Below are 14,702 nucleotides of genomic sequence, written 5' to 3' on the forward strand. Positions count from 1 at the left end.
AGGATGCTTGGCAGTGAGCAGATTTCGGTCTTGGCAGGCTCCACTTCGACAGCGGATTGATGGGTTAAAAGACTCCAGATTTCCCTGCAGATGGGTCAGCGATCCATCCATCAGGTACTTTCCAGTCGATCTCATGGGCCACATTCAGGATTTCTCCCAGGATTCCGCCCTCGAGGAGCATTGGGGCTATGTCGCCCGCCAGATCCCCTGCACCAAGGATGCCGGCACCTGCGCCTATCTGGATGCCGTCTACCATGGCCACGACGTCACCATGCTGTACAGCTTCATCCTGTGGGCCGTGATCGTGGGGATCTTGTTCCTGTGGGCGATGGGTGGACGGCTGATCCGCATTGAGCGAATGCCCTCATCCCCCAAGACCACCCCGGGGGCAACGCACACGCAGAGCGCACTATACCGCCTCTCGAGGACGCTGCAAGCGCTGACTCGCCGCCATCTGCTCCCAGAAGCCCTTCCCCGGGTATTCGGCCACACCACGCGGCTGCAGGTGCTCATCTTTCTGGTGCTCTCGGGCTACCTGCTGGTCTTCACCCTGGTGGGCATCACCTACAAGACGTGGACGACCCCCATCAGCGGCAGTACGCAGCACAACATCCGCAGCGGGCTGGGTCCCTGGGCGGACCGCGTGGGCGTGCTGGCGTTTGCCCTCACCCCGCTCTCCATCCTGCTCTCCAGCCGGGAGTCCCTCCTCTCGCTCATCACCGGCATCCCCTACCACCACTTCAACTTTCTGCACCGCTGGCTGGGCTACGTGATCTACGCCCAGTCGGCCCTGCACACCATCGGCTGGACCGTGGTGGAGGGCCGTCTGTACCAGCCGCAGCCCAGCCAGTGGAACAGCTTCATCGCGCAGCCCTACATCATCTGGGGGATCGTGGCGATGATCCTGCTCACCTTCTTGGTCTTGCACAGCACGAAAACCGTCATCCGACTCACGGGGTACGAGTTCTTCCGCAAGGCGCACTACGTCGTGGCGATGGTGTACGTGGGGGCGTGCTGGGCGCACTGGGCGCACCTCTACTGCTGGATGCTGGCCTCGCTGGTCGTCTGGCTGCTCGATCGGGGGGCGCGGCTGGTGCGGACCTTCGTGTTGCACCACCTGGGCGTGCCCGCAACAGCCTCCAGCTGGGGCCTGCACATCCCCCACGCGTCGATGCAGCTGCACGCCAACCCCGCCGACGGCGACATCATCCGGCTGGACTTCAACCACAACCATGACCCCTGGCATATCGGCCAGCACTTCTTCCTGTGCTTTCCGCAGCTAAGCATCTGGCAAGCGCACCCGCTCACCCCCTGCAGCGTGCCAGACACATTACCAACCGGGCAACAACACACCTACCTCATCCGGGCCCGGAAAGGGCTGACGCGCGTTCTCGCCGAAACCGCACGCATACAATCAAGAACCGCCGCAGGGGAAACCAGCACGATGACAAGTCCGGGCCCGACGACCCCGGTACTCCTCAGCGGACCGTACGGGCAGTCCATCGAGGACCCCTCTATAGGCAGCCTCCCCCGCAGCACCAGCAATCTCCTCTGCATCGCCGGCGGCACAGGCATCACCTTCGTCCTGCCGCCGATCCTGCAGCGCCTCTCGGCCCCCATCCCCCCCGACCAACAAATCGAACTCATCTGGATCATCCGCCGCAGAGCGGACACACAATGGATTGCCCCGGAGCTGAACATCCTGGAACGCGTGGCGCAGACGTCGCCGGATTCCTTTCGCGTGCGCATCTTCGTTACGCGGGATGTGCCAGACAATAACATGCACAGCAGTGAGACAGAGACAGAAACAGACGAGAAGACACCTTGCTGTGGCTCAGCTTTGCCAGACCCAAATTCGGAACCGGAACCGGGGTTCGCAGTGCATTACACACTGCCCAAAAAGTCTGATGCGCAGGCGAGCACGCATCCAGATCTCACGGCCCAGGTGACGCAGTTCCTAGATCGCGTGGTGGATGGTCCGACGCGCGTGTTGGCCAGCGGACCCGCGGGCATCATCACCACGCTGCGCGGGGTGGTGGCTGCGCATAATCAGCCAGGGAAGGTGTGGCGCGGAGAAGAGAGGTGGGATGTCGAGTTGGTGCATGACGATCGGGTGGAGTGGTAGTTCTGGAGCCGGTGTATATACTGTCGCAAGGGTGAGGTCTGTAAATAGGAAGGAGCCTGAGGGATGAAGTTGGATTATGAATGCATGAGATACCCTGTTCAAGTCGGTTTAATATAAGGCTGAGCCTTTCGGCTGCAAGTGCAAGAGCTGGTTCTCTTGCGGTTCTACGTCTGCTTTCTATGATATTTGTCCCTCGATTAGGCTGGCAGCTGGAGATTTCGGTGTCTCCTTGTCTTCGTATCGTCCTCTGCATGGAATCATTGGGGTCATGAGCATTGCTCGAAGGACCTTCCATGTGGTTTTGCCCTTCTACGCTAGCGTTTGACTGGGGAATAGGCTTCATCGAAATGGCCTGATGGTTAGCACGCTCCTAATAAGGGAGGAATTCAGCTGGCAACTGATACAGTCAGCCTTCTCTTCTGGCACGGCTTGTCCTCGCACGGCAATATACTCGCCACGAGATGCATCGGAGAAACATAAAAACGGTAAACATGTACTCGCGAGGTCGTAGTCATAGTTACAGGTGCTTATTGAAGCCGGCTGTGTGTAACTCAGTCGGTAAATTGATGATTTTCAAGTTAGCCTCTCTTTACCAACAAAAAAGAACGACTTGAAGCCATTGCAATGTCTGGCCCATTGATGGCCTCTTGGATAATCAGCTCCAGCCCAGGGCCGCGGGTTGGAGACTGGCCCCACTTTTGTTTCGTGTTTGAGCGTGTTTTGTTTGGGGTGGGAGGGGCTATGGAAAGGGGGTTATGCAGGTTTGCATTAATGCTTACTCGTCTTTATGTATGTATAGCGTGCTTGTTTATGTAGACAATGTGGGGCCCCTGGCCAGATTAACTACTATGTTTAACTTGATGAAATAGCCTATACCCACTGGAATTTCAAACATTCACAGTAAGCAGTCAGCCCAAGATTTCAGCCTTAGAATAATATCTTAGATACTTAGAAACCGTTATTCCAGCTCGGTTCTTTGGATTGTGACGGTCACTAAGCGTAGCTGGCAAAACGGGTAGATGAACATATACTGCCTAGCAAGCTACAGTACAACTTTTTACACAAGTCACATCTGTGATTAAAGGTCAAAAGATAGAAATCATGGCTTCAGTCACTAGATATAAGTATAGGGAGCATGTTTGAAAGTTAGGTTCCTTAAGCAACATATACCATCTAGCAATGGTGATTTCCTAGGAATGCTTAAGTTGTTTTACGGGGTTGTAATTTGGCTGGCCAGGGAGGGTAGAAGCGGAGCGTAGCCCTAAGAACAACCACAAAACCACGTAACTAGCATCAAACAGGTGAGAAGCTATTCATCTTCCAACTAGTTCCCATCCGCCTTCTTCTTCAACCCATCTAAAATCCCATCCAACGCCTTCCCGCCTGCCACCTTGGGTACCATGGGCATCCTCCCCTGCACTACGACCTCCAGCAACGCCACGCCCTTCTCCCTCAGCAACCAGTCCATCCCATCCCACAACTCCTGACGGCCCTCACAGCGTCTCGCGCTCGCCCCCATACTCTCTACCAACCGCACGAAATCCGGATTGCGCTGGTCGACCTGCGTGACCCGGCCAAACATCCCCCGCTGCACCTCCTGCACCATCCCCTGCTCCTCATTCCGGAGCAGCAACACCTTCACCTCCGCCCCATGCTGCACGGCCGTCAGAATGCCCTGCAGAGTCATACAAAACGACGCATCCCCGTCCACGTCGACCACCGTGCACTCCGGCCGCGCCAGCTTCACCCCAACGGCGGCCGGCAACCCAAAGCCCATCGTCCCCAGACCCCCCGAACCGATCACCGCGTTGGGCACGCGGGAACGAAAGTACCGCGCCGTCCACATCTGATGCTGCCCGACCCCGGTCGTGAGCAGCATCTCCTCCTTGCGGTGGCGGGTGCATGCCTCCAACTGCGCAATCACCTCCTGTGGCAGCAGCTTCGGATTTGCCCCGGGCGTGAGAGGCTGAAAGTCCAGCGGAAAACGCTGCTTCCATCTCTCCACTGTGGTGAACCACTTACCTCTCACCTCTGCTTCCGCCGGCGTGATCTTCTCCAGGAGTGAAGGTAACGTCGTCCCCAAGTCCCCCACCACCGAGACAGTTGGACCCACAACCTTCCCGATCTGCTCGGGACAGATATCGAAATGCACGATCCCGCCTGTTCCTCTGGTCGCGGCGTCCCGCGCAGCAGGCGCAAACCCGTCGGCATTTCCGACGGCCCGCTCGTCGAGTCGTGCCCCCAGGGCAAGGATGAGGTCGGCATTCTGCACCGCTAGATTGGCGGGTACGGTGCCGTACGTGCCCAGCATGCCTAGTGCCACGTGGTGGAGTTCGTCAAAGGCGCCGAGACCTAGGAAGGTGGTTGTAACGGGAATGGGAGTTTTCTCTATCAGTTGTCTGAGTAGCTCCGGGCCCCGGTGGGAGGTTAGGAGTCCGTGACCTGCGATGATGACTGGTTTGCTAGCCTTGTTGATCAAGTTTGCGACTTTGTCTAGAGTCCCCTCCTCTGGCTGTTTAGGAAACGGGAAAGAACGCCGATTGTCAGTGCTGTCGTTCGGCTGCACCTCCCTAGGATTGAATTGCGCTTTGGCCACATCCTGGGGAATAGCCAGCAAGACCGGCCCCGGCCGTCCACCGGTGGCTTCCTCGAAAGCTCGGGCAATATACTCAGGTAGCTCGTGGGCACTACGCGGCATCCCGCACCATTTCGTGCACGCATTTGCCAGTGCGAGGCTGTCAATCTCTTGAAACGCGTCCGTGCCCTGGACGCTCGTGGCGACCTGCCCGCAGATGGCAATGAGGGGCACCCCGTCGAGAAGCGCGTCCAGCAGCGGGGTGGCCAGGTTGGAGGTCCCCGGCCCGGAGGTCACCATCACTACGCCTGGTTTTCCCGAGGCGCGGGCGTACCCCTCGGCCATGTGACCGGCGGCTTGCTCGTGGTGGGCCAGGATAAAGGTGAAGGGCGGATGGGAGTGTAGGGGGTCGAAGACGGGGATGATGGCGCCGCCGGTGATACCAACTGGGTTGTTTATCAATACGTCAGCCCCTCAGTTGAAGAACCACCGGAAATGGGAATGAATAGTACTTACATGCGTGTTCAACCCCACGGCGGGCGAGCTCCTCGCAGATATACTCGCCGCCAGTCAGCTGAGTCTCTTCGTTGCGAGTCATATTGTGAGGCACCGAGGCTGGTTTCGGTTGCATGAGGCTTCGTATAGACCACTGACTCCGCTGCCATCTTTATAGCCGCAGGCTCGATGCTTGAGAGTGTGCCGTTTGACAAATATCCTCGCGGGTCGTGTGTAAGTCAACACAGAATGACGGCACGAGGAATTTACTCGGTTCGGGCATTGGGGTTGTCGTTTCTCGCCACTGCCTATGTGGCCCCTTTACTACTTCCTATTTTGGAAGGGCCGAGAGGGCTTATAACAGAATGGTGGTGAGTCAGGGCGGATGGGTTTATGGAATCCTGGCTTCAGCAGCCTGACCAAGTCAAATAAAACAAGTATCTCTAATGAGGTAAGTTCTACTGAACAGGCCAATTCGCAACATAGGATCCACGGGGCAGGTATAAAGAACCGTAAAGGAGTATGCATGCCGTGCCTGGGAAGAAGCAGGGTGACATTGCATCGGTCATGAGCGAAATCCCATTGACCATCAGCTGCTGAAGATCTAGTCCGACACGGTCGAGTCGCTTCATCCGTTCTATTGCGGGATCAGATCGAGGAAATTCTCCAGCTGCAGCAACCCCCAAAACCACACAGCCAATACCTCTTGAGAATCATCATATGTAGATAGGAATGCGTGTTCGAAAGTGGAAATCCGTGGGGACATTCCAGAGAACGGAGAGTCCCGATGTGGAGCGGCCTGCATTTCCAGGTGGTACAGCGATACCTGCAGATCAACCAACCCGGTAGCCCTAGTCGTCATACGGCACGAGCACCAACTCACCCTTTTGATCATACATCCAGCCTAAGAGGTGGCGTTTACCATCTACCATATTTCAACTCTCACATCCACCCTTGGATAACCCTCTGACATCCTCCAACCCACCCTCCCCAAACCCACCACAATGGCCAACACCAACACCCTCTACCAATACAGCACCATCAGCGCCCTCCTCTCCGGCATCTGCACCGAGGGTCTCAACGCCTCCACCCTCCTCGAACGAGGCACGTACGGCATAGGCACCTTCTCCGACTTGGACGGGGAGATCATTGTGATGAACTCACGCGCCTACCACTTCCCCTCCACCCCAAATGCCACCGTGCGGCGCCTAGACCCCACCGACACCATCCCCTTCGCCATGCTTACTACCTTCCAACCCACGCACACCCTCCCGCTCCCAACAATCACCACCTCGGAGAAGATCACCCTCCAAACCCTCGCCGCCCTGCTCACCCCACTCCTCGACACCAACAAAAACACATTCCTCTCCCTCCGCCTTACCACGACCTTCGCCTCGCTCACCACCCGCATCATCCCTCGGCGCAGCTCCCCGCAAGAAACCCTGGCCGACTGTGCAGCACGACAGAAAGTGACCAACCACGGCCGCTCGAGAGGGACACTGTTCGGCTTCTGGTCGCCAGCTTATACGGCGGGGATTGGGGTACCCGGATTCCATCTGCATTTCCTGTCCGAGGACGGAGAGAACGGGGGACATGTGATGGATTTTGAGGTCGCGGTGGACCATGATGAGGATAGCGAAGGGGAGGGGGAGGGGAGGGGGTTGGAGGTCGCCGTTCTGCAGGAGGTGAGGTTGGAGTTGCCGGATACTAGGGAGTTTGGGGAGGTGGAGGTTGGGGCGCCGAGTGCGGAGCTGATACGGGGGGCGGAGGGGGGTTAGCTGGTGTTTTCCTGGAGGGAAGGGGAAAGAGACTTACAGATGGAGAAGGAGAATTGTATGAGTTGCGTGGGGAGTATAGACTGGCTGTGCTTATTTGGGGTTGTGGGAAGTGGAGGTGATGTTGACCGGAATTTACAGTAAGGTGTGTTGACTGAAGCTGCGACAATAATATTTTGAGTGCCGCCGCAGCTTCTCTTGTTCATTTATAGTACGTGGTATGTATGTTGGATTTACTTGATTTTTATCAAGTAGAAGATTCAAAATCTTCTTTTTGGAAAAAAAAAAAAGAAGAAAAGAAAAAAGTAAGTGCATCATCCGTGAATCGAACACGGGCCTCATCGATGGCAACGATGAATTCTACCACTAGACCAATGATGCGGGTTGTTGTTCTTGGTATTTCTTTTAATAATGTAGCATGTAGTATATTTATCCTCCTGGCATGCTCACGTTCGTATCCCTTGTGTGTTCCTGTTACAGCAAGATTGCCTCGCTTCTATTATTCTCCCCCCCAAGAGGTTTCTATACTTGTATAATGCTTTCCTTAGGTAGACTGACTCAATTGTTTGAACGTCAATATGCATGACTTTGATCGGTAGATATCATGCATGTAGTGCCTGAGCGCAAAATATAAACCTTTACGTTGGTCTCATTGACCTTCCTTGGCCATCAGCTGCTTGCACCCCACCCAATAGTCAAGACCCCGATACACATGCATATCCAAGTTGACCTCGTCCAATCTTGCGCTCCCTAAACCTACTCATGCACGAGACCCCAAAGACACGAGATCCACAAGTAATGCAATGCGGTAGCCTCCTCTATCTCCGCGAGCACCATCAAAACCATGTAAACAGGCCATCTTCACGACGAATCGGCCCGCAACCACGTTCCGTCATCCAGTCATTGCCGGCCATCTCCCGAGACTCTCCGACGATGGCAATCTCGATGGCCATGAAGTGTCGATCTCACAGCGAGCGGGGTGGATCGCCCGCCCCGCTGATCGGCGGGTGTCTACCCATGCAGCGCTGCTCTCTGCTGCAGATAATCTTGCGGTGTTTAACTGGGTTTATGCAAAGCCGCAAGGTGGCTATGGAATGCTTAACAGTATTTCGATCCTATACCTCATCAAGTCTCTTTTATATAGTCGTGGCATTCCACAATGTATACAGAACGGACCTACCGGTACCCAAGTCCGATACCGCCCGCCGGGTGTGACGATCCCTGCCCTAATTAGCCTCTCTGCCAAAAGCCGGTTGACAGCACATAACCTTGGAACACATGTCTCAATGGAGTTGTGCCTTGCCTTGAAGGAAATATAGTTTGGTCTAGCTGTGAGTCGTGGGGATCGTGTTTCGCAATCTTGGATCAGCCGGAATTAGTGCTTGTGGATGGTTTGAAGCGCAGATTCCTTGCGTTCTTCTGCTACGATTCGCCAGTGGGTCGATTGATAGGCTCCCACAGAGTTAATTCGAGAGCCAACCTGGTGGTTCCTGGTTATTGAAAGTTTCTGAAGTGGATCGGAAGTCTTGCGGGTAGATCTGACTCGCGGAGCTCCAGCGGAAGCGCGTCATACGCGTGGTGATACAATCTCCTGCCATCCCTTTGTTAACGATACCCGACTCGAGGCTTGGATGTCCTAGTCAATTTCTCCACTGAACTGTAAGCCGTTTGAAAATGCCAAATCGAGAACGCCAGCAGGGTAATGCGAACGCCAAGCTAGAAACAGAACGCCGAGTTAAGACCCAGTTACCCGCGAATCATGAGAAAAATATGTACAGTACCCTCTGCCACTGATGCACCCATTATTAAGTGCGAGGGCTATACGCCAATGCAGCCCCTATCCACCTCGCCAACCCCACCGCCCGTCCTCCGAATGAACCTGGTCACCAGTTCCCTGATCTGCGGTCCTCGGGGGATGTAGTGCGACCCCTGGAAATACTCCACCTGCGCGTTGGCGCACCGCCCGACCAGCTTCAGCGACTGCCGCTCCGAGACCCAGGTGTCGAGGGCGGCGATGAAGTGCAGCACGGGCGTCTGGATCCGCCGCGCGTAGATCCACTCGTACGTGCGGTGCTCGAACATGAAGGCCGAGAAGGCGATGCAGAAGTGCATGGGCGGGTGGTTAACCTAATCTCCGTTAGAGCTAGATCCCAGATTGCCAGGAAGAGGGGGCGAGCGCACTTGGAAGTAAGGGTTCTTCCTGTTCTGCTCGAGCAAGGCAGTCAGGATGACGGACCACGCGGCCCCGGCGGAGAAGCCGATGACGCCGACGAACGGCCCATGTTCCGTCAGGACATTCGCCAGCCGCTTCCAGGTGTGCTCGAGGCCCTTGAGCTCGGAGGTCTCGGGGTCGCCGTAGCCCCAGAGCCAGCTGTCGGGCAGTCGGTTGGGCTTCATGTAGGTTTCATCGCAGGCGTCGATCGAGGAGGCAGGGATCGGGCCGTCCAGATAAAAAAACTCCACGCCCCCGGGATAGAGGATCTCATGCTGCATCGATGTGGCGGAGAGGGCTCGCGCGATGGGCTCGTGGAGGTACCGCATCTTGCTCTGGAAGGTGTGGGCGGATTGTCCTGTGCCTGTTGTTGCTCAGTTCGCGTCCACGAACTTGCACGATTCCGAGTAGATGAGAGACTCACCGTGAAGCATCAAGATCTTTGCTTTGCGCGGCGTCTGCAAAGGTGTGTCGAGATACATATTGATCGCGCCAGACTCTCAACAAGTACTGTCTCAAGCGGGGAAAATCTTTGTGAAGGCCGAGTCGGCTATATATGCAGTTCCTCGCAGCTGAGCACCCAAAGATCCATCCCTCCTTTTCTTTAGCTTTGCCCATGGCGACCGTCCCTGAAAATCGCATGCAGAAGAGCTCCTCGATCGGGCTCGCGCGAGCCCGATCGGGCATCATGTGTTGTCCCACCACTCAAGGAACTATCGATACAGGTTTCATCCCTTAGTTGACATATCAGAATCTTGCCACTGCCCCTGTTACCTGACGCGATTGGCGCAAGGCATGAGTGCACCTCAGCGGGAGTTTGGTCTCCCACGAGTCGCGGAGAGACCCCCTGAGGGTACGATCAAATCCTGCTCCCCGTATGTACCAAGCCCAATGAGAGATACAGGAATTCAGTTTGTAAATGCAATCAAGGCGATCTCTCGATCGGTCCCATCGCGGAAATCAGAGCACGTCATGTCAAACTCTCTAGCCTCCGATCGTAATCTTCGCGACGGCACAGCGAGTAGAACCATGGTCCCAGGTCGGGATCACAGCCACCATCTCGATAGGCTTGATCCGCTAGCCCCTGGAACTTGGCCCAGCAGGTGAGCCCACTTGGAGGTAGAGGTTCTTTACTACGTGGATGAGAGCACGAACTGTAACAGGAAGTCAGTGGTGCGCCCCGCCCATGGAAATGAAAATTCCAGTTTCGATAGCACTCCACACACTGTTGACTATGATGTGACTATCAAAATTAGTGCCTGCACCATCACCCCAGTATCTGGTCTGTGTTGTGCCCTCCTGCATAGGCTGTAGGAGGCTTTTTCATCAAAGAATTTCTCGACGCTGTGGCTACAGATGGGATCGACCCGATCGGCACGGATCGCCGCTGCGGGGCCTCAAACTACTGGTTCCAACTATGGGTGTAGTGGGACGCATGGCAGCGATACGAGCCAGTTCCAACCAAACAAAGCTTTGTATATTATGGGGTCGATGATTGTGAAATGGAGAGGGGGTCATCCAGGAACCGGTAGTATGGATGTGCGGATTGTTGGCAATTATGGTGTTGTCGACTGACCTGATGGAGCCGAGTTGTGGGTTGTGCTCGGTAGGGGATTTAAGACCTGTCTAATGGACTCAACTGACGCTCTAGTTTCCATTTCCTCTCGGTAGGTCATATTCGCGAAAAGTGATCGAAACTCTTGACACTCGCCTCATCATGGCAGGAAATATCTTGGCAGAGGCTGCAGACGATTCACAACATCCGCCCGACAGACACTTGTTTGGCTTGCTGCAACAGACCGCGCAGCGTTTCCCGAACCATGACGCCGTTGTAGCCCTACGGCAGACCGAGGAGCAGGGGCCTTCAGGCAGACCGCAGCCTCTGCGTTGGACATTTTCAGAGCTGCATGCCCGGAGTATACGCCTGGCGGCTTCCTTGGCGCAGGCGGGAATAGGCAAGAACAGTCGCATCGCAGCTTTCCTCCTCAATGAAGCTGAATGGGCCGTTCTGTTCTGGGCTGCCGCTCGTCTGGGCTGCCGATTCGCTCCATTGGATCCTCGGATGCTCGGGCAGCGCGCAGATGCCCTTCATTTGTTGCGGAAGTTGGAACCCGCCGCAGTCTTCGTCTCGGCATCGTCCATGACCCAACCTTTGGATGCGGCGCTAGAAGAGGGAGGTTTTCAACCAATCTTGAAGGGTATCACCCGGGCGACAGACAAGCAAAGCGTTCCTGCAAGCTGGACAACAGTGCCGAAGCTAATGGCCAACGCACCAAGCGAGTCAATACTTCCTCCGCCACCAACGGACACAGATGACACCATTCTCATCCTCTTCACAAGCGGAACAACATCCCTTCCCAAAGGCTGTCCGCATACCACGCTCTCCATTGCCACACCGGGCCTCATGGTGGTGAACACCCTGAACATTGAGCCCGGCGACCACCTCTGCGGGCATTTGCCCAGCTTCCACATTTTCGCAATCGTGATGACACTCGGGACCTGGTTCAGCGGGGCAACCGTCGTCTACCCCAGTCCGACCTTCGATCCCGCTGCGTCCTTGGAAGCCATTCGACTCGGGGCAAAGGTCCATACAGCCTGCGTTCCGTCTATGGTACAGGCCATCGCTGCTCAGCTCACACCAGAGAGCGGCCCATTAGAGACTCTATACCAGATTGTCCTCGGAGGTGCGTCGCTGTCGCCCAGTATCGTCGAGCTCTGTCTGTCCCTTGGCGCAGATCGAGTTATCGCGGGATATGGAACCACAGAGGGTGTAGCCACGCTATTGAACTTCTACGAGGCTGCATCTTACAGGAGCATCCAGGGAGAGGTATGTCTAGGGCCTCCACGAGCGGGTACCAGAGTCCGAATCTGTGCGCCGGAGAGTCGGGTTCCCATCCGTCGAGGCCAGCTCGGTGAGTTGCACCAGGGCGGTTATCCGATCTTCGGAGGATATCTCGATGCAAGTGCGGAGGACAACGATACGTGTTACCAGGAAGATGGCGTGAACTGGTCTGTGACCGGTGATCAGGGGTATATGGATGAGGATGGCAACGTGTACCTGCTGGGCAGGTACAAGGATCTGATCATCCGCGGTGGGGAGAACATCTCGCCTGTCAAGATCGAGCAGTGCTTGACCAGGATTGCGGGTGTTCGAGTATGTATTCTGCCCTTGGAACTGAAGCTTGATGCTAAACTAGTTTGTAGGAAGCCTATGTCGTGGGTATCCCTGATCCTGTGGCGGGTGAGGTCCCGATGGCAGTCATTCGTCGAGACAAGTCCGTCGATGTGTCCTCAAGCTCGCTGCAAGCCAAGGTGCAAGAGGAGCTGGGGCGCTCGTTTTCTCCCACCATGATCATCGAATTGGAGGAAGATCTGAAGCAGGGTCGCTATCCGACCACTACGACAGGCAAGGTCTTGAAACCCAACCTGAAGACCCTGGTGATTGAGTATCTGGAGCAGCAAGCCTCAGTTGATCCAGGATCTGGTGATTATGTTGCCCAAATTGCTGCCATCTGGGCGGCTATAACCGGAATGAAGGCAGAGCAGCTCGACCTCGACGCTCCCATCCGAACCTTCGCCGACAGCATGATGATGATCCAATACCTGCATACTGCCACAAAGCGGCTTGGGCGGGTCACCCGGAAAGATCTCATCGAGCACGACACAATCCGGAAGCAAGCGCATTTCATCGCCGACCGTAGCATAGCCAGCATGAAGACCCCAGTCGTTGACGTTCATGCTCCCACGGTCGGCGCTCAGCATACCTACCTTGACCCAGCACGAGTTCAGCAAGCCGGCGAGGCGACGCTTCATCCGCTCGGATTCGGCTGGGACGATGTAGAAGAGACAATGCACGTCACCGACACTCAGACCTGGTTCCTGAAAGATACACTGAGTCCCAGTGCGTTCAAGATCCGCACCTCCTGGATTGCCGCTCCAGGTCTGAGCGCTGAGTATCTCGAGGCGATCCTTCACCTGTGGTTGCATCGTCATCCACTTCTTCGCAGCACGGTCGCACAATACGACCAGAACCGAATGGTATGGATGATCATGCGCCCTACCTCACGCTGGATGAAGCTGCACATCGCCCACAGCCACGAGGTAGACCACGTTTCCTCCTTAACCGGATATAAAGCCGACAACCCTTGGGAGGGATGTGTCGCGTTGCCCGGCCCGTTCCTGAAGGCCACCATCTTCAGAGACCGACAGTCTTCACGCGCGGGAGTGGTCATGCACTGTCACCATGGCATCTACGATGCAGTGACGATCTTCCGGTGGCTACAGGACTTCAAGGACCTTCTGGCCAACAATGGTCTTCCGCGCATGGATTTCCGCCATTACGGCAGGTTCATCAGCGACTACCAAAAGTACATCTACAGTCAAGCCGCAGAGAGTGCCGTGGACTTCCACGTCAAGCGCCTGAAAGGTGTCTCGGCTGCCCAAGACGTTCCCTGGCCCCGACTGTCGACCTGGAACGAGGTCCGGGCACAAGGCCAGGACCCATTCATCAGCGGCTCGACCAAGAAATACATCCACCTGCCCGGACTCGCCGAGATGCGCCGCGCGTCGAACGTGCCCGTCCCCGTGATCGGCAAAGCCGCATGCGTGTTACTCAACGCGCACCGGACCGGCGTGTCTGAAGCGGTGTTCAACGTCGCCGCGTCGGGGCGTTTCTGGCCTGGCGCAGAGAGCGACGACTCCCTCGTCCAGCATCACCACCCCAACCCCCTGGAGATCGACGGCCCTATGATCGGGTTCTTCGTCGAGCGCGTCACGGTACAACCCACTGAAACCGTCCGGTCGCTGTTGACCCGCCTCGCGGAGGACCAGGACGTCCAAAGCCTGTACACCCATGCCCCCTTCAGCCGGGTGTTGAGCCGACTGCGCGAGCTAGACGCGGCTGCCGGCACAGACGACGCCACTTTCATCGAGCAGGCGGCCTTCACACAGGTCTTCAACTGGCGACTGGAGCAATACTCCGAACAGGAGACCGATCCGATCCGCATGGTCGATTTCCGTGGGGGTTATGATCTCGGCCTCATTTGGCTGCCAACCCTCATGCCGGATGACATCCTGGAGCTGGAGGTGATCATGAACACGCTGACTTTTGGTGGGGAGGAGACGGTGGGCTTGATGGAGGAGTATCTTTCCGTGATGGCGTGGTTGTCCGAGGCTGGTAATTTAGATAAGCCCGTGTCTGGGTGTCGTTATGAGGGAGGTGTGTGTTGGTGATGATAAAGGTGGTAAGATGGGTTGTGAGCGGGTGCTGAGGAATGGAGAGGAGTTCTAAGGTGTTTGTTTTGGTTTGTTTGTTGGTCTGGAGGTCATCTGAGAGCTGGCTAGGGATTTACGGCGCCTGAGCAGGAATTGGCACTGTTTGTTTAGAGTTGGCTTTGCGTGTCTAGGAGCTTTAGATCAAGCACCATCGCATTAGGTCCAGTACTAGTAAAATGCTGTGTTGTCGGGGTTGTTTTTTTTATTTCAGATCTACGCATCATGCTGTCACTTTGATAGGCTGAA

The 14,702-nt window shown here is 56.0% G+C and overlaps 5 protein-coding genes and 1 non-coding gene across 6 annotated transcripts; 3 read left to right on the forward strand and 3 right to left on the reverse strand.

Annotated features, from left to right (window-relative positions):
• The first annotated feature begins 107 nt into the window (after positions 1 to 107).
• On the forward strand, positions 108 to 2,407 carry ASPACDRAFT_108768 (ferric reductase family protein). The gene has a single exon (XM_020195320.1). The coding sequence runs from the start codon at positions 134 to 136 to the stop codon at positions 2,123 to 2,125; it is 1,992 nt and encodes a 663-aa protein (XP_020060657.1). The 5' UTR covers positions 108 to 133; the 3' UTR covers positions 2,126 to 2,407.
• A 1,042-nt stretch (positions 2,408 to 3,449) lies between these two features.
• ASPACDRAFT_20982 (thiamine pyrophosphate-binding protein) lies at positions 3,450 to 5,298 on the reverse strand (the record flags this gene model as incomplete). The annotated part of the gene is made up of 2 exons (XM_020198987.1): positions 3,450 to 5,146; positions 5,217 to 5,298. The coding sequence occupies 2 exons, from the start codon at positions 5,296 to 5,298 to the stop codon at positions 3,450 to 3,452; spliced, it is 1,779 nt and encodes a 592-aa protein (XP_020060658.1).
• Positions 5,299 to 6,199: 901 nt separating this feature from the next.
• ASPACDRAFT_1851314 (acetolactate decarboxylase) lies at positions 6,200 to 6,973 on the forward strand (the record flags this gene model as incomplete). The annotated part of the gene is made up of 1 exon (XM_020197197.1): positions 6,200 to 6,973. One exon carries the CDS (start codon positions 6,200 to 6,202, stop codon positions 6,971 to 6,973), a length of 774 nt encoding a protein of 257 aa, XP_020060659.1.
• A 307-nt stretch (positions 6,974 to 7,280) lies between these two features.
• ASPACDRAFT_t40 lies at positions 7,281 to 7,351 on the reverse strand. Its single transcript has one exon. It is a non-coding gene; the product is annotated as a tRNA-Gly (tRNA).
• Positions 7,352 to 8,449: 1,098 nt separating this feature from the next.
• ASPACDRAFT_108769 (alpha/beta hydrolase) lies at positions 8,450 to 9,840 on the reverse strand. Its single transcript, XM_020195321.1, has 3 exons — positions 9,607 to 9,840; positions 9,152 to 9,546; positions 8,450 to 9,097 (listed from the first exon to the last, which is right to left on the reverse strand). Exons 1-3 carry the CDS (start codon positions 9,662 to 9,664, stop codon positions 8,789 to 8,791), a joined length of 762 nt encoding a protein of 253 aa, XP_020060660.1. The 5' UTR covers positions 9,665 to 9,840; the 3' UTR covers positions 8,450 to 8,788.
• An 898-nt stretch (positions 9,841 to 10,738) lies between these two features.
• Positions 10,739 to 14,700, forward strand: ASPACDRAFT_108771 (uncharacterized protein). The gene is made up of 2 exons (XM_020195322.1): positions 10,739 to 12,336; positions 12,387 to 14,700. The coding sequence occupies exons 1-2, from the start codon at positions 10,900 to 10,902 to the stop codon at positions 14,412 to 14,414; spliced, it is 3,465 nt and encodes a 1,154-aa protein (XP_020060661.1). The 5' UTR covers positions 10,739 to 10,899; the 3' UTR covers positions 14,415 to 14,700.
• Positions 14,701 to 14,702: the final 2 nt, after the last annotated feature.

Source organism: Aspergillus aculeatus (genome assembly GCF_001890905.1).
Source record: "Aspergillus aculeatus ATCC 16872 unplaced genomic scaffold ASPACscaffold_1, whole genome shotgun sequence".
NCBI lineage: Eukaryota > Fungi > Ascomycota > Eurotiomycetes > Eurotiales > Aspergillaceae > Aspergillus > Aspergillus aculeatus.

What these genes read in the sequence shown, in the direction of transcription:
- ASPACDRAFT_108768 (XM_020195320.1), top strand. Translation starts at nt 134, where the DNA reads ATGGGCCACATTCAGGATTTCTCCCAGGATTCCGCCCTCGAGGAGCAT.
- ASPACDRAFT_108769 (XM_020195321.1), bottom strand. Translation starts at nt 9,664, where the DNA reads ATGTATCTCGACACACCTTTGCAGACGCCGCGCAAAGCAAAGATCTTG. An exon ending in AAAGATCTTGATGCTTCACG is followed by an intron (nt 9,547 to 9,606) that starts GTGAGTCTCTCA and finishes GAGCAACAACAG; the next exon opens with GCACAGGACAATCCGCCCAC. An exon ending in GGAAGAACCCTTACTTCCAA is followed by an intron (nt 9,098 to 9,151) that starts GTGCGCTCGCCC and finishes AACGGAGATTAG; the next exon opens with GTTAACCACCCGCCCATGCA.
- ASPACDRAFT_108771 (XM_020195322.1), top strand. Translation starts at nt 10,900, where the DNA reads ATGGCAGGAAATATCTTGGCAGAGGCTGCAGACGATTCACAACATCCG. An exon ending in CCAGGATTGCGGGTGTTCGA is followed by an intron (nt 12,337 to 12,386) that starts GTATGTATTCTG and finishes ACTAGTTTGTAG; the next exon opens with GAAGCCTATGTCGTGGGTAT.